The sequence below is a fragment of the Zootoca vivipara genome, chromosome 1, assembly GCF_965207765.1.
Source record: "Zootoca vivipara chromosome 1, rZooViv2.hap1.1, whole genome shotgun sequence".
Taxonomy (NCBI): Eukaryota; Metazoa; Chordata; class Lepidosauria; order Squamata; family Lacertidae; genus Zootoca; species Zootoca vivipara.
The window spans coordinates 22,671,688-22,695,056 of NC_142582.1; the positions used below are offsets into that span (position 1 = coordinate 22,671,688).

Consider the following 23,369-nt stretch of genomic DNA (forward strand, 5'->3'; position numbering starts at 1 on the left):
TCTTTGCTCATCTAGGTACTACCCACAATTCCTCTTCTTCTTGACACATCTGATTGCCTACCGGTATGCCTGTCTCCTATCATTCCCAAAACTGGGTTATAAATAAAGAAGCATAAACTCGCGTTCATGCACATGTACACACAAACACACACACACACACACAGCTTTTCTTCAGCCGGAACTCAGTTCCGGCACCTCTCAGGTGGGTGCCATTGCCATTCTAAGAGAATGAAGGAATGGTTCAAGGTGAGTTCTGACACCTCTTTTCCCCCCTAGAAAAATAGCACTGTTATATATCTCCATATACCCAACAAATGTTTCCATCCAAATGGGGACGGGAAGCTTGGTGTTGCTCTGCTATGCCCTCAATAGCGGAGCTGATGATAATCAGACACTTTTACCTTATTTTGCAGCTGATACCCTCTCCCTCCCCCAAATCCCCCTTCTGAAATTAATTGCAAAAGTTTCACAGATGTCTGCAGCAGTTGACCAGAACTCTTGGGTTATTGCTTGTCAGACTATTAATGGGTTTGGCTAACCATGACAGTCATTACTTTCCCCCTCCTGTGAGCTACTTTCTGTGTAATTTATGCATAGGTTTTGCCAAGATTTGACAACTTTCAGGGCATTAACATAAAATTAGACTTCCAAGCTGAACAATGGGTGGCATTACCAGCAGCAGGGGAAACCAATCAGGGAGAATTTATTTCTCTCTCTCCCTCCCTCTCTCTCTTTTTAAAATCCCAATTTTTGGTTTTTACGATCGCAATTCTGCAAGTGTATATATGTCCATACATATTATTTATTTAGCCTTCCCCAAAGAATCCCCAACAGAAGAGAGTGGAAAGGGATGGGTGCTGAGGCCTCTCCTGATACCTCTCTTTAGCATTTGAAGAGCACGTGTGTGCATTTGTGCACGAATGCGATGGTGAACTATCTGTTCCACAAAATGGTTGCCAGCATCTTAAACAAACTTAGGGAAACAACAGCCTCCTCCTGAAATCAAGTGCAGAGGAGGGGAAGCATATCGGGGCTTCTCCGAGGCCCTTTTTTTTCCTTTTTACTGAGAAAAGACCCTCTCCTTTAACACAGATTGCTCAGTGAATGCCATTGCAGAATGCGATGTGTGTGTTAATAAGCCGGGACATCTGGTAACCAGCTTTTTTCTGATTCATTAACTGACTCTGCTTCGGTGGCCAGAGGCTATGCTAGGAAAAGCTGGAAGGCTTTTTGCTCCTCAGAAATGGGGCCTTGATATATGCCTCACTTCATTGACCCAAACATAGCCTTTTCAATCTCCTCTAATGTCTACACTATTAGTATTAAAATGTGAATACTGGGAAAAACGTGTGTGTGTGTGTGTGTGTGTGTGTGTGTGTGAGAGAGAGAGAGAGAGAGAGAGAGAGAGAGAGAGAGAGAGAGAGAGAGAGAGCATGCAAGCACACACAGAGAATTAAAGCTGTATTTTAAGATTCACTTTTCCCCCCTTTTAGAATGGCTGGCAATACAGTGGAACCTCGGTTTATGAACACCCCGGTTTACGAATTTTCGGTTTACGAACGCCGCGGACTCATCTGGAACGGATTAATTCACTTTCCATTACTTTCAATGGGAAAGTTCGCTTCAGTTTATGAATGCTTCAGTTTATGAACAGACTTCCGGAACCAATTACACCCATGCTTCGGGTTAAGTACGCTTCAGTTTGAGTACTCCGCGGACCCGTCTGGAACGGATTAATCCACTTTCCATTCCTTTCAATGGGAAAGTTCGCTTCAGTTTATGAACGCTTCAGTTTATGAACAGACTTCCGGAACCAATTGTGTTCATAAACCAAGGTACCACTGTATCCTGCTTGGGGTTCAAGCCCTGCTCATATTTGAAATCATTCCACTTCGGCAAAATGACGTTCCCCATTTGAACCACACTCAGACATTCCAAGTGCCCCTATTTTCCAGGGATGGCTCCAGATTTACAGAAGCCGTCCCGGTTTCTGATTCGATCCCGGAATGTACCGCTTTTCCTTAGGACATCCCTATTTTCATCAGAGAAATGTTGGAGAGTATGGAGTTATTTGACCTCCGAGCCAAGGAGATAAGTAACAGTACAACCTTTAGAAGACATCCGAAGGCAGCCCTGTATAGGGTTTTTTCGTTTTTTGTTTTTTTTAAGTTTTATGATGTTTATATATACTTTGGAAGCTTTCCAGATTGCTGGGGCAACTCAGTCATATGGGTGGGGAATTTATTATTATTATTATTATTATTATTATTATTATTATTATTATTATTATATATGACATCCCTATTTTCCTCAGAGAAATATTGGAGGGTATGTATGCTGATACCCTTTGGACCAGGCATCCCCAAACTGCAGCCCTCCAGATGTTTTGGCCTACAACTCCCATGATCCCTAGCTAAGAGGACCAGTGGTCTGGGAAGATGGGAATTGCAGTCCAAAACATCTGTAGGGCCGAAGTTTGGGGATGCCTGCTTTGGACCATAGGAGCTAACTCCTAGGGCCTGAGGTCCCTTCAGCCCCCTCCAAATAAAATATTTGAGGGGGCCAGCCCTCCCCCCTCCATTACTAGGCATTGCCATTCAAATGGTGTGCGTGCTACGCATCTTTGTGATCGATTATGCAGGGTGGGGCTTACCTGCCCCCCAAATATTTTATTCAAGTTGGCACCCCTGCTTTGGACCAGCATTCCAAATAATGGACTTAAAATACTTCCAGATAAGGAAAATAAATCGTCATCTTTGGGACATAGCAGCATGCCTTAATGTGTACCCAATGAAGAAAAACTACCAAAATAATAATAATAAAAATTCTCTGAGCAATATAATAACTCAGTTTGAATTTGAGAAATGAAAGCACCTCAACCCCTCTCCTCCGGTGCCCTTTTCCGCCCTTGAATGCATGCAGACGGACTCCTAATGCTCCAGAGATGATGATGATTGAGCAAAAGAAATCTGACTTGATGGTACATGTTGAGGGATGAAATGGACAATGAAGTTTCCATATGTTCTTTTTGCACAGTAATTAGAAACTGTCACACACCGTTTCATTTTTAAGTTTCCCCAGGCTTCTTTGCATGGATGAGGCTTCCCTTGGAGCGAAATCGCAAGCATCAGACTGGCACCCCGTTAAAAATTTGAGGCCCCGACACGTGGGCCTCTTCCACTGCATGGGCAAGAAGCCGGCAGCAGGTACCGCAAGAGCCCTGAGCACCGCTCGGCAGTGGCCAGATGCAGACAGGCTTTGTCGCTTTTCTAGGACGATACTCTTCTTGTCTACAATAAAATAAGATGTGGCAACTATTGCACTAGGCATTTGGGTATCTTCAAAGCTAGGCCTGCTGAGCGTAGACCTATTGAAATTAATGAACCTGTTAGTTATGTCCGTTAATTTCAATGGATCTACTCTGAGTAAAGGTAAAGGACCCCTGGATGGTTAAGTCCAGTCAAAGGCGACTATGGGGTTGCGGCGCTCATCTTGCTTCAGGCCGAGGGAGCCGGCGTTTGTCCACAGACAACTTTCCGGGTCACGTGGCCAGCATGACTAAACCGCTTCTGGCACAACGGGGCACCGTGATGGAAACCGGAGCGCACGGAAACACCGTTTACCTTCCTGTCATAGCAGTACCTATTCATCTACTTGCACTGGTGTGCTTTTGAACTGCTAAGTTGGCAGGAGTTGGGGCAGAGCAATCGGAGCTCACTTCATCGCGGGGATTCGAACCACCGACCTTCTGATCGGCAAGCCCAGTGGTTTAGGCTCAGTGGTTTAGACCACAGCGTCACCCACGTCCCTGTCTCAATGGGTCTAAACATGATGTGGTCTACTTAGGTCCTACTTTATATATTTATTTTAAAACCTTTATAAAGCACTTTTTTTAAAAAAAAACAGCTCTAAATGGCATACAGCACAATAACAGTAACCAATATAATGAAAAGAAAAATACGACATAAAAACAGTAGTACAGAAATATGCAAAAGCAGGGTCTGGTCTTGTGGGTTAAGGAAACAACGGCAAAATGATATGTCATTAGAAATAGTCCTTTATTTGAAGGAACGTCCGGTTTAAAGCTAAAGAACCATAAGAAGGGAGACCAGGAACAACAGACAATGCAGGCATGCAGGTCACCTGATAACAGTCTTCCCTCAGATGGTGGGATATGTTGTATACAGGTGTTCCTCCCCCCCCCCCAAGAAAAAATGTATCTATACCCAGGTATGTGTGCTGTGTCCCATTGGTGTAGTGGTGGCACTCTTCCTTTTTCTGATAGGAAATGTTCTGTGGAGAGGGGGGAAATGGGGGTCAAGGAGGGTCGGGGGGGAAAGAATCATAGAATCGTAGAATCATAGAGTTGGAAGAGACCACATGCCACATTATTTGATTGTGCAGGCACTCTGTCGAAAGTGAAGAGTGAATTGTCACACTTTTGCTCTTTAGAGGGGAGGCCTCACTTGGCCGTGACAACCAGAAAGGAAAAGAGTCAAAGATTAGCTTGTCTCTCCGTTTCAAGAGAAGCAAAACAAGTTTCCTTTGTTGGTTGGTTTAAAATATGCACGTATGTCAAAATCAGTGCTATTTTTCTAGAAAAGGAGGTGCCGGAATTCACCACGGACACCTCCCTTGTTTCCTTAGAATGGCAATGGTGCCCACCTGAGAGGTGCCGGAACTGAGTTCCAAAGAGTTCCAGCTGGGAAAAGCCCTGGTCTACAGAAGAGAGAGATTCTTTGCACTTATATAAAAATATGGGGTTCAAATGCCCTCGTGCCTCTTCCACACACACACCCCAAAAAAAGAAAAACCCTGATACTACCCATAGGGTATATAAACATGGGTTGTAATCATACATCCCTGTCAGCAGAGGGTACTACACATAGAATCATAGAGTTGGAAGAGACCACAAGGGCCATCCAGTCCAACCCCCTGCCAAGCAGGAAACACCATCAAAGCATTCCTGATAGATGGCTGTCAAGCCTCTGCTTAAAGACCTCCAAAGAAGGAGACTCCGCCACACTCCTTGGCAGCAAATTCCACTGTTCAACAGCTCTTACTGTCAGGAAGTTCTTCCTAATGTTTAGGTGGAATCTTCTTTCTTGTAACTTGAATCCATTGCTCCGTGTCTGCTTCTCTGGAGCAGCAGAAAACAACCTTTCACCCTCTTCTATATGACATTCTTTTATATATTTGAACATGGCTATCATATCACCCCTTAACCTTCTCTTCTCCAGGCCAAACATACCCAGCTCCCTAAGCCGTTCCTCACAAGGCATTGTTTCCAGGCCTTTGACCATTTTGGTTGCCCTCCTCTGGACCATAGCTGCCAAGTTTTCCCTTTTCTCGCGAGGAAGCCTATTCAGCATAATGGAATTTCCCTTTTAAAAAGGGGATAACTTGGCAGCTATGCTCTGGACACGTTCCAGCTTGTCAGTATCCTCCTTGAACTGTGGTGCCCAGAACTCTCTATTGTCAGCTGAAGAATGCTAGAGGGTAAGCCTTTGTGCAAGTACAGTGTTGGCTTGAAAAGCCTATAGGTCCTTGGTTCAAGTTGCATGGTATCCCCATTGAAGCTTCGGCTTGTTACAAGAGCTTTTCGTTTCTATATAAAAATCAATGTGTCGCTTTTTATCAGAGGTGGCCAAACCCCAATTTGAGTGCCTGATCTGTTGAGAAATATACCACCTTTTTTGGAGTAATACCATAAAAGTATATATCAATGGAAAGTTAATTTAATGAAGAATGTAGTGCAACAAAGTTTGCTCAATTATCTGTATTCTATCAAAAGTTATAACCAAATAACCAGAAAAAGGAAGCACAACTTGCTTAGGTTGAGATGCAGTAGCTTTCCTTCATTTGAATGTAGCCAATGAACATGAGTGTTTAGAGAGCCAATCAGGTGTTATGAGCCATCAAACTTCAGAAATACACTTTCCCCAAAAGGTTTCCACAATTTTGGCCACTTGTGTGTGCAGGAATCCTGGAATGTTGTATAAAGCACAGATGAAGTTCTGGGATTCCTTCATATATTTCTGAAGCCTTGGTGGGATTCGTATCCATGTAAACCTGCTTGGGACCATGCTGTTAAAGCTATGAATGAATGAAGCACATTATAGAGAGACTAACGTTTGGCTCCGAGTGTGTTAAGGGAGATTATTGGTCAGCACAGAGGGAAGGCACATTGTCATTGTTTATGGCGCAGCTGTTGGAGGTGGCTGTGTCGGTATCTGTAGCATGTTGATGTGCAGAGTGCAAAAATGAATCTTATTTCTCAGGAGAGCCCTGCATATGTCAAGTATATTGTCTCATTAAGCCAATCCATTTATCAACCCACTGAATGCCAATTATATCGCACAGGATGGTGCAGGTATATGGTGGGCCGTTGGTGCCAAACCTGATTACAGCGGAGATTTTCTGGCTCAGCACATGGAGGCGCAGGAAAATGGCAGGCCCTCTTCCCGAGCCAAACGCGACGTTCTCGAAACCGACCCTTTAAAATAGGAGGACGAGGAAAGGAGCCTTGTCGAAAGAGATGGGAATGCAATGTCGCCGTTCTCAGTGTGCATTTCATTCCGATGAAGATGTCAAGGCTCGCATGCAGCCCATGCCAAATGGCTTCGCAGCGTGCAAATTAGATCAGTGTAATTTCATCAGGCCCAGCGCCGGAGTTGCCTGTAGCTCTGCGGCTAGTTTTTTCACAGCTCCTGCTGCAGAAAGTCATCACACAGCTGAGCTAATGTTGTCCTCCGCTGAAAGGGACAGACATTGGTTTTATATTGCTCTCTCCATGCCAAGGTTTAAAAAAGAAAAGAAAAGAAAAGAAAGAAAAACATTGCCAAGTCCACTGCCTAAAATGTCTGCAGCGTTAATGCCAGCTCTATAAACCAGATAGGTCCATCCATGGAACATCAATCCAGAGTCTAAAACAATAGTACAATTTGTTACAAAAAAAGTTTCTGCGCCTCATCATGTATTAGCATACTTCATTTGACGTAGAGGGGCACTCAGTGCCAGAAAACATTATGCAGGAAAGGGGGATGTGCCGGTACTTTCTGTCCAAAGCTAATCCAAATATACAATTGCGACAGAGCAGATGTTGCAGGACAGTCCAGCAAACCCAAGTTCAAAGGCAATAGAATAGAGGACAGTAGTAGATGGCAGCGTGAGGGGAAGAGGCAGGCCAGTCGCTGCTGTTTACTAGGAGAGGCAGAGTGGCCTGGCAACTGGGAGGGTGCTGTGGTGAAAATGCTCCAGCTCAGGAGTGCCGAATTGGCTTGGGAAATGGGAAGTGGCGTCACCAAATTTTGCCACTCATGATCAACCCCATTGGGCTGCCACTTGGTGCATGTAGCGGAGAAACTCTTGGGGGTGAGGATGGCATTAATATTACTGTAATATATTTATTATATATATTATGTGGAACACCATCCCATTGGATGCCAAGGAGATAAGCAGGGCCGGATTTAGGTTTGATGAGGCCCTAAACTACTGAACCTTTATATGTCCAGCTGTCCTTTGTCAAGAACAAATTGTCGCTGGTTTTTGTGTTGAATATATGGTAATTTATGGACCTAATAGGTATCATAGGAGCCTACACAACACAAAACACTGTTGCTGTTTTATTTGATTTGATTTTTTTTCTTATATTTTAGAAATGGACATCCAGTGGTTTTTTTTCCTTTAAATTTTTTGGGGCCCCCAAGAGAGTGGGGCCCTAAGCTTTAGCTTGTTTAGCTTATACATAAATCCAGCACTGGAGATAAGTAACTATGCAACTTTTAAAAGACATCTGAAGGCAGCCCTGTATAGGGAAGTTTTTTAATATTTGATGTTTTGTTGTGTTCTTATATCTGTTGGAGTTGGCAGCTGCCCAGAGTGGCTGGGGCAATCCAGTCAGGAGCTTGGGGTATTAATAATAATAATAATAATAATAATAATAATAATAATAATTCCCTATGTGATCCCTGGGGGGAAAGAAAGGAGAGACAAGCAGTTTCCTGCTTCCAGCAATTGTGCTGTAACACTCGCTGTATAACATAGTGTCGTGGCAGCATCTTCTGCTGACCAGCTCAGCCCAAGAAACCCCATTTCAAGGATACGTAGTAATCACCATTGCAAAATATCTGAGCAGCAACAAAAAAAAAACACGCTCACCTTTTTTCCCCTGACTCTCTGCACTAAAGTAGCTTAATTGCGTTGACAAGCAGACAAGCGTTTGTCAAGGACTGTTTTACACTGGCAACATTTATTTCATTGGCTTCATCCCAGGCTTATTTATTTAGTTATTTACTTAACCCTTCCCAGGTAAAGAGCCGGCGCCTCACATAAGGGAATGCTTTCAGATGCAGCTATTGGAAAGGAGTCCGTTTTCTCCATCTGCATCTCTCCTCCTGCACCTCGCTCCGACAATGGGGTTAGCACCTAAGGCCTTTCTTCAGGCATGCTGGACCCCAGATGCCAAGCTCTGGAAGACTCCAGCAACAACATCTGGTTACTTTGTGAGCTTCATAGGCAGTAGTGTTCATAGATCTGGAATTGCCTCTGGGCATGTCACATGAGGAGACTGTTAATCTGATATTTGGTTGGGGGGGGGAGCACTCCCTTTCTCCTTTTGGAAATGTCTTTCTTCTGCTCACCTTCTGATTAGTCAAATGGGCATTTTGCCTGGCAAGTTAGCGGCAGTCCAGAATAAATCCTTTGTTTGCAATGGACATTCTTACACAATAGCTATTGCCTTTATCACTATAAGAAGCCTTGCTTTTAGTATTTAGTGTTATTCTTTATTAGGGTTTGGGGGGGAGGCAAAACATTATTCTAAATTGCTTTTTTCCAGGGTAACTTTCTGTTGTTGTTGTTGTTGTTGTTGTTGGTTGTTGTTTAGTCGTTTAGTCGTGTCCGACTCTTCGTGACCCCATGGACCAAAGCACGCCAGGCACTCCTGTCTTGCACTGCCTCCCGCAGTTTGGTCAGACTCATGTTGGTAGCTTTGAGAACACTGTCCAACCATCTCGTCCTCTGCCGTCCCCTTCTCCTTGTGCCCTCCATCTTTCCCAACATCAGGGTCTTTTCCAGGGAGTCTTCTCTTCTCATGAGGTGGCCAAAGTATTGGAGCCTCAGCTTCACGATCTGTCCTTCCAGTGTTGTTCTAGCATGTTTGATATTTGTGGTAGGGCGTAACAAAGGCAAATTTGTTATTTTCAAGTGCTTGGCATTATGATGACAAAAGCAGCTGAGGGTAGCATTCATTTTTTACTCAAAGCAAACCCCCCTGAAATTAATAAACAGGCCCGTCTTATCCATAGAGGCTAGTGGCGCAGGACGCCACAACACCAAGTTCTGGAGGGCACCAGGCAAGAGTCTAGGGAACATTGAACGAGCATGCTGAGTGAGTGAGGGTGTGTGCGCCACTCCCGCCGAGCATTGGCTTAGTTTTTTCCCTTTTGGCCTGCAGGCGCTGAATTCTGTGGGGTGCCAGAAGGCTAAAAGGGGGGAAAATGAGCCGGCGCTCAGCAGGATCAGCGCACACACCCTCGCTCGCTCAGCGCAGGCCCACTCGCTTGGTGTGCTGCCTGCCATGGCCACCATAGCACAAAGCGGCCAGCTGAGCTGGGAGGCACTCCGCCTCTTACCCGCTGGAGGAGCCACCCTCCAGCCGTTCCCCGCCTCCTCCAGCCCTAAAAAAAGGTCGAAAACTCTGGGAAAGGGGGGGCACCTGAGGGATCTTTGCACCATGGTGCCGGTTATGCTTAAGACGGCCCTATTAATAAACATGACTAAGTTAGGCCCGTTCATTTCAGTAGGTCAACTCTTAGTTGAGTAAACTTAGATTTACAGCACGAGAGACATGTAGAAATAAATAACCTGCACTTTTTGATTCTCCAGCATCTTCTGATTTCTGTGTGCATATGCATGGCAAAATGTTCTCAGCCCCGTCAGCTGAGCAACTGCTTTCATGCTCCCTGATCAATTTTCTACTAAGTCAGACGAGGGTAGTCAATGGGTCTCAAACCCTCAGTGAGTTAGGGACTACCTCTGCATACGAAGGCAGGCTCTGGTGAATGAGACCAACAGTGAGTCCAATGGTCAAGAAGGCGGTTTCTGCCTGTGTTGTAGAAGGAAGTGAGGAGCAGATGGGGCTCATCAATCTGGAAAGGTAACCCACCAAGGAGAAGGAAAACTCTGGTCCTAAGCTTCAGCTGCCTTGCAGGATATCTTCAGAAGAAGAAAAGACAAAGAAGTAAACTCTACACAAATCTGGAATGGAGTCCCTAAGACAGTTGGATGGAGCCTTGTACACCTCCTTCTGGGCAGGCTCTACTGAATGGAACCTGCATGCTTAATAAGGCCAACTTTTTGGCAGGCTGGGAAACACAAGGCAGCTCAGCAAACAGCAGGTGGGAGGAGTGCCTTGGTGAATGCGGCTTAAATCCAAGGAACTATTGTAGCCTTGATCAACGTAATGCCCTCTTTTTAATTAATACCATCTGTAGAGCACAGCTAACTAATTAGGCTCTGGGGCATTTGATGGAGGAGATCTAGTATGCCCCATTTTGCGTGTGCCTTGAGCTGGCGTATCTTACAATACTAGGGGTACTGGAAAGGAAAAACAACAGCAGCAAAACCATGCTTTAAAACAAAGAGAAAGGAGGAACAAATGTCTGGAGCAAACCTCCAGTCTTTACTGGCTAACCCTCCCAATAATATAAATCAGAGCACCTAAGGACAGCCCCATCAAATGGTTTATGAAATAATCTATTTTCCCCAAGCTGAACTAGCATCCTCTATCTTGTCTTGTCTCCTTAAAATATAATCTCACTGAGATTGGGAGTTTGTCCTCACTGTAATTTGTTCCAGGTTGGGCTGTGACTTTACAACAAATGTTTGGGAAGGTTCCACGTGTCCTTGTAGCTTCCGAAAGGAGTCAGGGATCAGGCCATAATTCAAGGCTGCATACGCACACATTTTATTCTAGAATCAATGGAGATTGGGTACTTGTTTTTTCTATGTAGCCCACACATAATCAAGATCAATTGCACTTTTTTTTTTTTTTGCCCCCGAAGGCGCTTCTTGAGAAACTAGTTTGATTCTGAAAATAAAAGCTAATTTCAGATTGATTATGTACAGTGTGCCCATCTGGAAACAGATATACTAGTTACAGGTAGGTAGCCGTGTTGGTGTGACACAGTCAAAACAAAATAAAAAAATCCTTCCAGTAGCACCTTAGAGACCAACTAAGTTTGTCATAGGTATGAGCTTCCGTGTGCATGCACACTTCTTCAGATACACTGAAACAGAAGTCACCAGACCCTTATGTATAGTCAGATGCCAACGGTGCCCTTCAGCTCTCTATAATGGACAAACAGGCCAAACCCTACGCCAAAGGATAAATGGACATAAATCTGACATCAGGAATTGCAAGGCAGAGAAACCAGTAGGAGAACACTTCAGTCTCCCAGGGCATTCTATACAAGATCTCAAAGTAGTTGTTTTATTGCACAAAAATTTCAGAAACAGACTGGAAAGAGAAGTTGCTGAATTGCATCTCATTACCAAGCTTAAAACCATGGAGAGACCTGGTCTGAATAAGGACACTGAATTCTTATCTCATTATACATGATCAAGCTTTCTTTAGCACCTCAGCCCTTGCTTTTTCCTGCAAGACCAATTGCAGTCATTAACAGTCATCAACAGGTTTACCACTCCTATCAGCCAGTCACCCATTCCCACCACCCTTCTGAGTAATACCCCTCCCCACCCTCTGACTATTCATAAGGGTCTGGTGACTTCTGTTTCAGTGTATCTGAAGAAGTGTGCATGCACACGAAAGCTCATACCTATGACAAACTTAGTTGGTCTCTAAGGTGCTACTGGAAGGATTTTTTTATTTTGTTTTGGAAACAGATGAAGACTGGCAATGGGGTGGGTGGGTGTGCCTCCACACCTGACCAATGATGTTGTGAGTTGGCATGTACCAAGATCGCAATCACAATTTCCTTCTTCATTCACCTGGTGCATGTGGAGAGAGGAAAAGGTGTGGATAACCTAATCAAGGGAAGGCTTTCCAAATGTGTATCAGGTAACTACAAGTATCCTTGTGGGCAGCAGGACCTAGAATCAGTCTAAATTGAAAACAGCATGTTGAGGCTCCCTTCTATTGAAGACCAAAAGAGGCGGGGGGGGTTGATTCTCTTATTATGGATGCCTTATTAAGATAGTATATGGATCACCCCATTCATACTGCTATCACAAGGGGAAAGTGTTGTCAGGAAAAAATGTCAGCAGAATTTTCCTTCCCCTAGAGACATACAGTACTGCTATTTCCTTTCTGAAATAAATTATGAGAACGTCTTTGCTTAGTGCTTTTGACAAAATTGCATGCACACTGGGAAATTACCCAGTTTCACAAGTGTTGTGGTTTGAGGCAGTGCTGAATGAAGTTCAAGCATGCCATGCAGGACCCCGCTGGAACAATGGGAATTGCATGTTGCATCTACAGTAAAATATATGTGAATAGTTTCTTGTGCAATTCCCCTTCAATGAAAGCAGAAGTAAAAGGACTAAAAGCCACACTGTGCTTCTTTCAAAATTTGGAAAATACAAGCAGCCTCTTCACTGCTGTTTCGTTTTTCGGCTTAATCCTTCTTAAACCTCAGCTTTTGCAAGTGTGTTGATTATACTTACTAGTTCAGAAAATTTTATACTGGGATTAGTTTCCCAAACCATAGAGGGACATCAGAGGAGATAGAAGACACTTAATGCCCACAGCTGGAGACACATAGACTGAATAGATAGGTAGATAGTCAATATAGTTTGTTGATTATATATGGTAAATAATGTTTAAGAGGGAGGCAGGGGACAGATACCAAACATTTGATTCATGGCAAATTGGGATAAGAGAGTATCATTTACATAGTCCCTTGCTTGGAGGTATACGGGTTACATTTGCAAATCCACATTTACAGAGGTAAGAAAAGGAGTGAACAAAAATGGTGAGAATGTAGGGATGAAAGAATGCACATTGTTTCCATTCTGCTGCAGTTTGTTTGCTTGTTTTAGTTTTATTTACAGATTTGACATCCAATATTGTTGCAGTGTGGCGAAGGCTTCCTAAAATATTCTTTCTCTACTCCTAGGATCTTTAAGTCCTGCTCCCAAACCTCACTAAGACCTATGGAATGGACAGTAAATACTTCTTACCTGCTTCAGGGAGAAGAATGGGTTGCCTTTCTGTCTGTCACTCCGCACTGATTCAGGTAAGTGGCTACAGGTCTTGTTGCTTTTGCTTCCAACCGATACTGGCCTTCTCTGCCCCAGGATCATCCAGGTAATCTGCAGCAATAAAAATAATATTAATAATAATCTTATAGGCAACAGAAAGAGCTTCTTAACACAACACATAATTAGTACAGTCATACCTCAGGTAGAGTCCGCTGCAGGTTGCGTTTTTCCGGGATGCAAACGCGGCAGACCCGGAAGTGTTTACTTCCGGGCTCCGCTGTGCGCGCATGCACAAAGGCGCTTTATCGCGCTTTCGCGCATGCGTAAAAGCACCAGTCGGGTTGCAGACTTTTCAGGGTGCGAACGGGTCCGCAACCCGAGGTACCACTGTATATGAAATTTGCTGCCACAAAGTTGGGTGATGGTTATCGACAGCTGTGTTCAGAGGCAGCATCCTGCTAAATTTTACACCAGCAGCCCGAAATTACCCCAGTCACAGTGCCATGCAGGAAATCTGCAGCAATACTAGTGTTGCTGCCCCGCAGCACCAGGGGCTATTGGCTGAATCTATTTTCGGTCCAGTTCATGTGATGATTTCAAATCTTAGTACTGTGAGAGAGGAAGAAACCTCTACACACAAACACTCCCCCTTGTGCTCTTCCAACATTCTCCTAGGTATTTAGGAAATGCTTGTCCATGAAATCCTGGCGTTGTAGAGTTGGAAGGGACCACGAGGATCATCTAGTCCAACCCCCTGCAATGCAGTATTCTTTCACCCAAAGTGGGGCTCAAACCCACAACCCTGAGATAAAGATTTTCATGCTCTTGCAGCTCCTATGCAGCTGGAAGTATATTTCATTGATCCAAGCAGTGGTGATCGGGTGCATAGGTGTGTGGAGAATACTGAGGTATTTCCCAAACTTTCACAGACTTTGAAGGCTCTGGACTTTGAAGAATAGTTTTGCAGAAGATCTTTACGAGTGATTGGTCAACAGTCCTTTCTATTATGCATCGGATCTCACCCCAAACGCTCTGATGAATGAGGTGGCAAATCTAAATTTTATGACTAAAAAGAAGAAAGAGCTAAATTCAATAACTGGCAATTTCTTGCCTTTTATCTGCTTTCCTATTCACTCTAATTTATAATATTCTCAGGCCTGTTACACATTTTATCACGTGTGTAAAATACCTGTAAGTTTAAAACAGGCACCCCAAACTTCGGCCCACCAGATGTTTTGGACTACAATTCCCATCTTCCCCGGCCACTGGTCCTGTTAGCTAGGGATCATGGGAGTTGTAGGCCAAAACATCTGGCGGGCCGCAGTTTGGGGATGCCTGGTTTAAAATAAAGGAGCATGCATCTTGGAAAGGTAGCAAAAGGAGAGCATTTAAATGAGGGGGTTGGAATCATACTGGGGGGGACATTGCTTTCATTAGGAAATCACAGAATAGAGCATTAGTGTGTAGATGTTAAAATCCAATAACCCAGAAGGGAATTGAAAATGTATTTTTTCAATCATGTGTACAGAAGTGCTTGCTGTTTTCCCCATCACATTCTGCAATCTGCAAAGCTTCTCTCTTGATTTTGATAATCCCATCTTCTAGTATCTGATGTTGCCATTTTCTTTTCATCATACGAGCCAACTCATAGGGGCCAAAGCTCCTTCAGCCCCCCCCCCAAATATTTTAGGGGGCCACCCCCAAAAAGGTGATGGATGTTGCCATTCAAATGGTGTGCGTGTTCCACATCTTGTGGTCAATTATGCAAGGCTGTGCTTACCTGCCCTCCCCCAATATTTTATTCAAGTTGGCACCCCTGCTTCTCATGAGACAGTCAGGACCAGGTATCCTTCATCTTCATCATCAGTATTATGGAAACTCCATTCTGCAGACCCCCTGATTCATGTGAACATTGTTAATACAAATAAGTCACACTAACGGGTTGATGCCAGTAGTAAAGAGCTAGCTCCTCGCCCACATTTCACAAACCACAGACACATTTTAAAAACTCATTGGCTAAAAACCATGGCTAAAGTTTCTGGGTGTGTTTGTATCAAAATGTAGAAATGAAAGAGGAGGTGAAGCATCACTGACTGTTACAGTGTAAGCACTTTCAGAAAGGATCACTGCTCAAACATGCCTTTTTCCTTTTCTTTCTAAAAATTGCAAAACTCAGATTCAGCTATGAAGTTAAATTCCTACAAGCTAGTTTCAAACTTTTACTATGCACACTGAGAGCAGGAAGGGGGGGGAAGGCATATAACATCATACAAATATGACCATTACCACCTAATATTCACGTTTGTGGTTTAGCATGATATATGACAGCCTTTCTCAACCTGGGGTCCCCTGATGTTGTTAGACTACAACTCCCATCATCCCTAGCTAGCAGGGCCAGTGCTCAGGGATGATGGGAGCTGTAGTCCAAGAACGTCTGGGAACCCAAGGCTGAGCAAGGCTGATATATGCTATAAGTTGCTTTAGGGCAGGGATAGAGAATTTCAACATGAGTCTGACCAAACTGCGGGAGGCAGTGGAAGACAGGAGTGCCTGGCGTGCTCTGGTCCATGGGGTCACGAAGAGTCGGACACGACTAAATGACTAAACAACAACAACAGAGAATTTGTGCCTTCCAGATGTTGCTAGAACAGGCATCCCCAAACCGCGGCCCTCCAGATGTTTTGGCCTACAACTCCCATGATCCCTAGCTAACAGGACCAATGGTCGGGGAAGATGGGAATTGTAGTCCAAAACATCTGGAGGGCCGAAGTTTGGGGATGCCTGTGCTAGACTGCTATTCCCATCGCCCAGTGGCATAGCGTGGGTTGCCAGTGCCTGGGGCTATGCGGAGTGTGAAAGGGAAACAAATGGAGTACGCATGTGCATTCAATTGCTCAACAGCATCCGCATTACAGCTGCAGAGATAAGAAGAGTCATTCTGTTGTCTGGAGAGGTCACTTCCTGGTTTGTAGGGAAAAGCTGCTTTCAATGGAGCCCAGTGCCAGAAGCACACAGGTGTATTAAGGCAGCACCGGACATTGAAATTTGGTGCCCGTAACAATTTTACACCCGGGGCAACCACCCCTGTGTCCCTCTAATGCTACACCACTACCATTGCCCCTGACCATTGACCATGCTTGCTGGCATAGCTGCCAAGTTTTCCCTTTTCTCGCGAGGAAGCCTATTCAGCATAAGGGAATTTCCCTTAAAAAAAGGGAGAACTTGGCAGCTATGCTTGCTGGAGGTAGATGAAAGTTTGAGTCCAACAAAGTATGGAGGACATCACATTGGCCGGCCCTAGCTTGGTGTTATGCTAATAGTCTTTCCTTAAGGGATTCCTTCACACTGGCAGCCGCCCGCTTCCCATGCAGCAGCAGTTTGTCTGTGAATGACACAAGCACACAAGTGATCAATCTGGGTTGCTGCTTGGCCCCCCACCCACTGTTTCTCTGTTTGCACATTTACCGCAGCCACATGAGGTAACATCACAGGGAAGCAGTTGCAATGCAGCTGGGTGGATGTGTGAAGGGTGGGGAACATTTCCGCACCAGGGCTGTGCATTTACAGCTATGCATATGGCAAGGACTACTGGACTCAAGTTAGGGCCGTGGGAACCTTACAGCAAATTCCACTTTGAGGATGGCCTGCTGGGTGAATTCAGACGATGCATTGATTGATTGATTGCATTTGTATCCTGCCTCTCCTCAAGGATCTCAAGGTGGCATGCATGGTTCTTGCCCGCTGTATCCTCACAGCAACGCTGTGAGGTAGGTCAGGCTGAGAAATAGCGACTGGCTCAAGGTCACATTGTGAGATTCATAGCAGAGTTTGGATTTTAACCCAAGTCTGTCCTCATCTTAATTCAGCACCCACAGGAGCCAATTTATTGGGTTGGGGGGGGGTCAAAGCTGCAAACATTTTGCCATGCATCTGCACATAGAAATCAGAAGATGCAGGAGAATTTAAAAATGCTTCTCACTTCTTGGCAGCCTATTGCGGCTTTTACCTAGTTGTTAGATTACAGGTCCTCTGCGCTAAATTACGGCTTGGTGATGGTAAGGTTGGTTCTCAGGCACTATGAATCCTGAATTCCCTATTTCAGATTTGTTCCTTTTAATGAAAGCAATCTCACATTTAGTTCTGTGATGCCATCCCACCTTTCCTTATTTGCTGTATACGAAGCCAAACATCTTTGAAAATTAGGCAGGACTTGTGCAAAACTCATGGAATGTAAATAAATATGTGTCACAGTGGTCGGATGGGACTACTTCAGAGTAACGACTCTCCACCGCTCTGCATTTTATCTTTTTATTGGTGCTGCGTATTTACAGTGCTAAAGGTAGAGCTATTTACAGAGACACATCTTTTCAGCTTTCATCAGAACCTCCGAATGGCTTTTGGCGCGTCTTGCGCCAGCATAACAACTTGGGGAGCCCCATCCTCTTCCCCCGACGCTTTCTGCGAAGTTCCGGAGTTGGGGGGATGGGTCTCCCCCCCCTCTTTCCTCCTTCCTGTCCCACCTGGAACGCTGGCTCTTCTACGCTGCCAGAGCCTTGGACCCCACTTCCTGTTTCCCCACTGGAGCTGGAGCTTTCCCTGCTCTCAGTCGTGCTCTGGGCTGGGCTGGAACTCAGGAGGGGAGGGGCTTCGCGATACCCCTTGCCCCTCACAATATGCAATGCAATGGGGTTTTTGTGCGTCTGCCTTTTTTCAAAGCATAGGTACGAAGTGTATCCTATGAATTTTCCTTGGGGAAAATTGAGCTCCATTGAGTTAAACTGGGCTTATGCCTGTTTTTAGGACAGTTCAGTAGTAGCACGCTTCAACTCCAGAATATGTGATAGATTACATTTCAACAAAATGCCCTCACCTAAGAAACAAAACAAAAGTTGGGTAACTTTTTATGTATTGTCTTGATACAGTAACTTTTTTTTTAATGCTTCTGCTAGCATCAGAGATAGACAGCATTGGTCACAATCTTTATCACTAAGAACTGGGGTTGAGGATCTTGTTACCCTGATATCACAGTGCCTCCTGTTGGGAGAGAATATCCTTTCCCTTTCTACTTCTTGTAAATACAAGATTCTTTTCGCTATAGATGCAGCACTAAAATAACCATCTACCATTGCTTCTTCAGGAGTGCCTGGCGTGCTATGGTCCATGGGGTCACGAAGAGTCGGGCACGACTAAACGACTAAACAACAACAAATTGCTTCTTCATGCTTCATCATGGGAACTGGGAGCCGTTGAACAGGAGTCTCTGACACAGCTGAATTGCAGGGGCGGGACTAGATGACCCTCGGGGTCCTTCCCAACTCTACAATTCTACGTTATATGAAACTTTGAGAGCGTCCGTCGCACGTGGGTTTCCTTCCGCCCCTTCCCTTATTTCCCACGCTTCTTCCCCCCAGCGTCGTCGTCGTCTTCTACTGCGGGGCTATTTCCTGCAGCTCCCCCCCCCCCCGCGCGCCCCACTCCTCGTTTCAGCCAATGACTGCCCCTTCCTTCGGGTCGGTCCCCTCTCATCCCCCCCCCCGGACTCGCATCCGCATTCCGAGCATCTGCTAATTGGTCGCAGCTGGCGGGACAACACCCCAGCAGCTCTCGAGTTGGCTCCGCCACGGGGCCGCCGGCGCCCCCTACAGCATTTCGCAGGCAGCCGCGCTCCAACGCCCCCCATCCCCATATCAGCTGCAATACGGTAGCAACAGGCAGGCCGTCCTGTGCGCTTTGCTTAACTTTTCCCGCCTCGAGCGGCGCCGAGGAGAGTTCCCGCTCCGTTTTGACTTTGAGGGAGTCTTTTCCAGTTTGCTAGGGGGGAAGTAAACTCCCTCTCTTGTCCTGCATCAGCTGCCTCCCCCCCCCCCAAATATATATCTATATATTTTTTAAAAAAAACTGTGATGAGGGTTGCTTGGAGAGAGTCGGAGGAGGGCTTTCTTTCCTCGACAGGGGCTGCCCGGTTGCTTCTGCTCCTCGGCTGCTGCGCGACGGGCGGGCAGCCCTACAACCTGGACCCGCGGAGCGCGCTCGTCTTCCCGGGTCAGAACGGGACACTCTTCGGTTACTCGGTGCTGCTGCACAGCGTGGGAAGCAGCAGATGGTGAGTTAGGGAGGGTGGGCGTGGGAGTGTCTCTCCCTCCCTCTTCTTACGACGACCATCCTCGACGTGTCTCCTAGGAGGTTTAGGGCTTCTGAATCCAGCAGGGTTTTACTCCCAGGTTCATAGAACTGTGGGAGTTGGAAAGGGGTCCAGAGGGTCATCTAGTCTGACCCCCGCGCAATGCAGGGGTCTTTCTGCCCCTATGTGGGACTTGAACTCGCAACCCTGAGGTTAAGAGTCTCCTGCTTTATTCTCTGAGCTGTCCATCATTAAGGACGGGAGCGCTTCTTGGGGAGAAGTGTCTTCCATGGACCTCTGTTGTTGCATTTCACCAGTTTAATATAATCGCTGGTGACCAGGTCAGAAAGTTTTAGGAATGCAGCGGTGGATTGTCAAATAGGGTGGGCCTTTTGGGGCCCCCACAACAAACGGATTGTGTAATAAAATTGGTTTATTAAAGTGGTGGGCTGGAAAAATAAAATAAGTATTAGGCGCTAATTTGAAAAGGGGCCCCTGATATTTCAACTGCCTAGGGGCCTCACCAGGGTTTGTGATCTGGCACTGAGCAAATGTTGCACCCCTTCTCCTCTCGCCACTTGAAGTGAGGAGCCAAGAACAAGTCTTGGTTGTGTTTTTCTCATAGGTCTCAAGCATAGACATAGGCAGGGGGGCAGCTGCCCCTCCAAAAAAAATCAAGTAAATAAATAAAAATACTTAACTAAAAGTAGAAATTATAGAAAGATTTTGACAGGTTTTTTGCTGAGCAATTGGGGTCAAAAGAGAATAATTGAAAACAACTGTTGTTGAGACGTTGCATTCGGAATCTGCTACACAGAGTCAGATAGAAAAGCATAGTGGGTCGGTGTCCTGTCCCCCCCCCCAACATAAATCCTGGTCTCAAGCTATCCATTGAGGCACAGGTTGTTTTTTTCTGGCTTGCCCCCCAACCCTCCAAATATAGGATCTCAGTAGTCAGAAACGCTTCAGTGTTTCCCTGAACCATGAGGACTAGAGGCACTAATTTTAAACTCGTACCTCCGTTGGTCCCCAAGGGGATTGTCACTGAGTCTGCAGTAGGTTTGATCCACTTGCCGTTGGTTTAGCCTTGCTTTTCTTTTACTTCCTTCCCCCAGGCTTGTAGTGGGAGCTCCGAAAGCCAATTGGCTTACAAACAGCTCCGTGGTGAATCCAGGGGCGATTTTCCGGTGCCAAATTGGGAATAATCCTAGGAGAGATTGCGAAATACTCCAATTGGGTGAGTGGAAGGGACCCTCTCGGTGACTTGGCCATTGTTGGCAGCCAAACGGGATGACCCCAGCTTTGGTGAAGCTCTTCGGAAATCCTTACTGTGTAGCACTGTTCCTCATTTCCATCTGTCCTCACTCAGTAACGTCTCCAAAGTACTGAAATGATAAAGGAGTTACTGAAGACTCATTTCTTTTTCTTTCTTCTCCTCCTCCCTGCTCCCGAGAAGGTAGGGTGTCCACTTGCCAGTTGTAATTGCAGCTTATTAATTTAATGTTTGCATGGCACTTCCCCCAAGAAGGTGCCCAATGCCATATAAAAATGGAGCTCAAGTAAGAGTGAAAGAATGACAAGCCATGAAAGCCTAAGCATGTTTAATTGCAAGTCAGTCTCACCGCAATTGATGGGACTTGCTCTCTAGTTGTGTTCTGAAAAACCTTGAAAATGAAATGAAAGCCAGCAAGTCAAAATGCAAGTACCATGTAATTATTTTGGATCAAGCAGTTGGGCGTAAGAGCATTAACGGGGGGGGGGGCACACACACAATATGGCCCGTGTTTAAGCCCATTGAAATCAAAGGGGTTATGTGTACCTAGTTGCCTTTTAATGTGCGTGTTCTTAGAAGGGCTGACTCATTTAAAATGCCAACCACCCAAATATCGTTTTTGTCTGTTTGCAGATGGAAAGTGAGTTTGCTGTTTTAAGACTGAGTTAGCTGCCCAGACTAAAAATGATATTTGAAAACCTTATGCATGTCTGGTTTCCCGCCTTTTGCTCCCAACACTCATGGAGCGCTTATTTGTAATCTTGTGGAAGCCTGTCCTTTTAAGGCATTATGGCAACAAGAGTCCAAGAACTTTGGAGCCACTGCCATTTATAATGACGGTCACGGACGAGAGGAATGGGGGAAACCCCATGGACTTCAAAATGTGTGGGAAGAAGTGTTTAGACTGGAGAAAAATTCTCTTGCATAAATACATCCCGTTCCTTGCGGATAAATTAGCTGAGGAATGCTGTCACATTGTAGTTTTATAGAAAATGGAGTCATTCAAGAAAAAGGGTCACAGCGAGTGTTTGGGCTCCAGGCTTTTACTGAATACAGTGCACTGTTGCAAACCTGCGTGCTGATGATTTGGAGACTAGATGAAAGGTCTATTCTTCTTCTTCAGTTAAGGATTCCTTAACATCTCATGGCCATGACATTGAGAGGTAACATGCATGTGTGAAGGAACCAGTACAGAGAGAGAGAGAGAGAGAGAGAGAGAGAGAGAGAGAGAGAGAGAGCTCGGCTGCACTGCTTTTCACTGGAGTCTGTTCACAGATTTGCACAGCTTCAATTTATGAAGCAAATAAGTTATATAAGTGGAACGATTGGCCATAGCTCATGGACAAGGTCTTGGGTTCAATCCCCAGCATCTTCAGCTAGAATTTGGAACCCCAGAGGGTCAGAGTAGGCAATACTGACCCAGATGGACCAATTATCTGACTTTGTATAAGGTAGGTGGCTATGATTCTGTGATGTGTGAAGCATTCCCACGAAGAGACCATTTACGGAGGTAGGTTGAGGCACCGAGAGGATGTGCAAGCTTCTTAAGCATGCTGGCACTCTCTTTCCAAATGCTGCACCCTTGACATCAATTTTTGTTGTAACAGTAAAAGAGACCATCTTGAAATCCATGCGGCTAGAACAAAACCTTAACAGGTTATCCTCCAAAGGTGAAGGAAATCTTGTGTTGTGCCATGTATCCATGACCAGATATCTCTTCCACTTAAAATAAATCCCCGGGGGCTGAACTGGGGACCTTTTTGCTGCACTGCTGAGCAACAGCCCTCGTTTTGTTGTTTCTCGTTACTTGATGAATAGTAGCTGGCTGTGTGAATGGACTTCATACCATTCCTCTTGTCCAGATTCACCCTTCTATTGTTCTTCTGCACGTGCTGCCCACATGTGCAAAGAGCAGTGTTGCTGAAACAGGGGCCTGGTGGTGCTCACTCATGAGTAGATCAGTTGTCAGTGGAAAGACGTTGTCCCGCGTCACGTTAAGCAAGTTCCTTCTCCATAGATAGGTTTCCCAGCCTGGGATGTTAAGGGTCAGACTAAGGTGTTTATATGTAAGCAGCAGAGACTTGTGTAAGCTGATTTAACTTGCCACTTGAATATAAAAGCCTGGGGAGAATCCCCACATCCCTACTGCTTGCTTACAGGGCACCCTCTTGCTCAAGCTCCTGGCGACACTCTTCTTTGTGACGCCTGTCCAGGGATGGTAGGGAAGCTGGTACTTCATTTTTGCAGGATCAAACTGAGAAACGCAGTGCTAGTCAGGGTCGCCACTGTGTATGTGGGGCTTCATTCCCTTTTGGTTGTGTTTGTGTCTCTGTCAATTCTGGCTCTGGGCTTCAGCAAGCCTCTGGACAAAATGCTTTCGGTATGCCACCTTATTGAGTGAGCCTCCCTCCACATCTATGCTTTTGCAACCAACTATTCATGGGTGCCACTGTGGGTTAAACCACAGAGCCTAAGGCTTGCCGATCAGAAGGTCGTCAGTTCGAATCCCCCCGGCGGGGTGAGCTCCCATTTCTCGGTCCCTGCTCCTGCCAACCTAGCAGTTTGAAAGCACGAAGTGCAAATAGATAAATAGGTACCGCTCCGGCGGGTAGGTAAATGGCATTTCCGTGCGCTGCTCTGGTTCGCCAGAAGCAGCTTTGTCATGCTGGTCATGTGACATGGAAACTGTACACCGGCTCTCTCGGCCAGTAAAGCGAGATGAGCGCCACAACCCCAGAGTCGTCCACGACT

General features: G+C 45.6%; 1 protein-coding gene and 1 long non-coding RNA gene across 3 annotated transcripts in view; one reads left to right on the forward strand and one right to left on the reverse strand.

Annotated features, from left to right (window-relative positions):
* The window catches only part of LOC148687496 (uncharacterized), a 54,796-nt gene extending 34,226 nt beyond the window's left edge, over positions 1 to 20,570 (reverse strand). The window contains exons 1-2 of the long non-coding RNA XR_015947794.1: positions 20,363 to 20,570; positions 13,204 to 13,335 (exon numbers count right to left, since the gene is read on the reverse strand). This is a non-coding gene — a long non-coding RNA (uncharacterized LOC148687496). The remainder of the gene's footprint in view (positions 1 to 13,203; positions 13,336 to 20,362) is intronic.
* ITGA4 (integrin subunit alpha 4) overlaps positions 18,901 to 23,369 on the forward strand; it is a 53,733-nt gene continuing 49,264 nt past the window's right edge. The window contains exons 1-2 of one of the 2 annotated variants that reach the window (XM_035133756.3): positions 18,901 to 19,327; positions 20,461 to 20,582. In XM_035133756.3, the coding sequence (XP_034989647.3) occupies positions 19,128 to 19,327; positions 20,461 to 20,582 (322 nt within the window). In that variant the 5' untranslated portion in view covers positions 18,901 to 19,127. The remainder of the gene's footprint in view (positions 19,328 to 20,460; positions 20,583 to 23,369) is intronic. The other variant, XM_035133765.3, reaches the window with a different exon arrangement.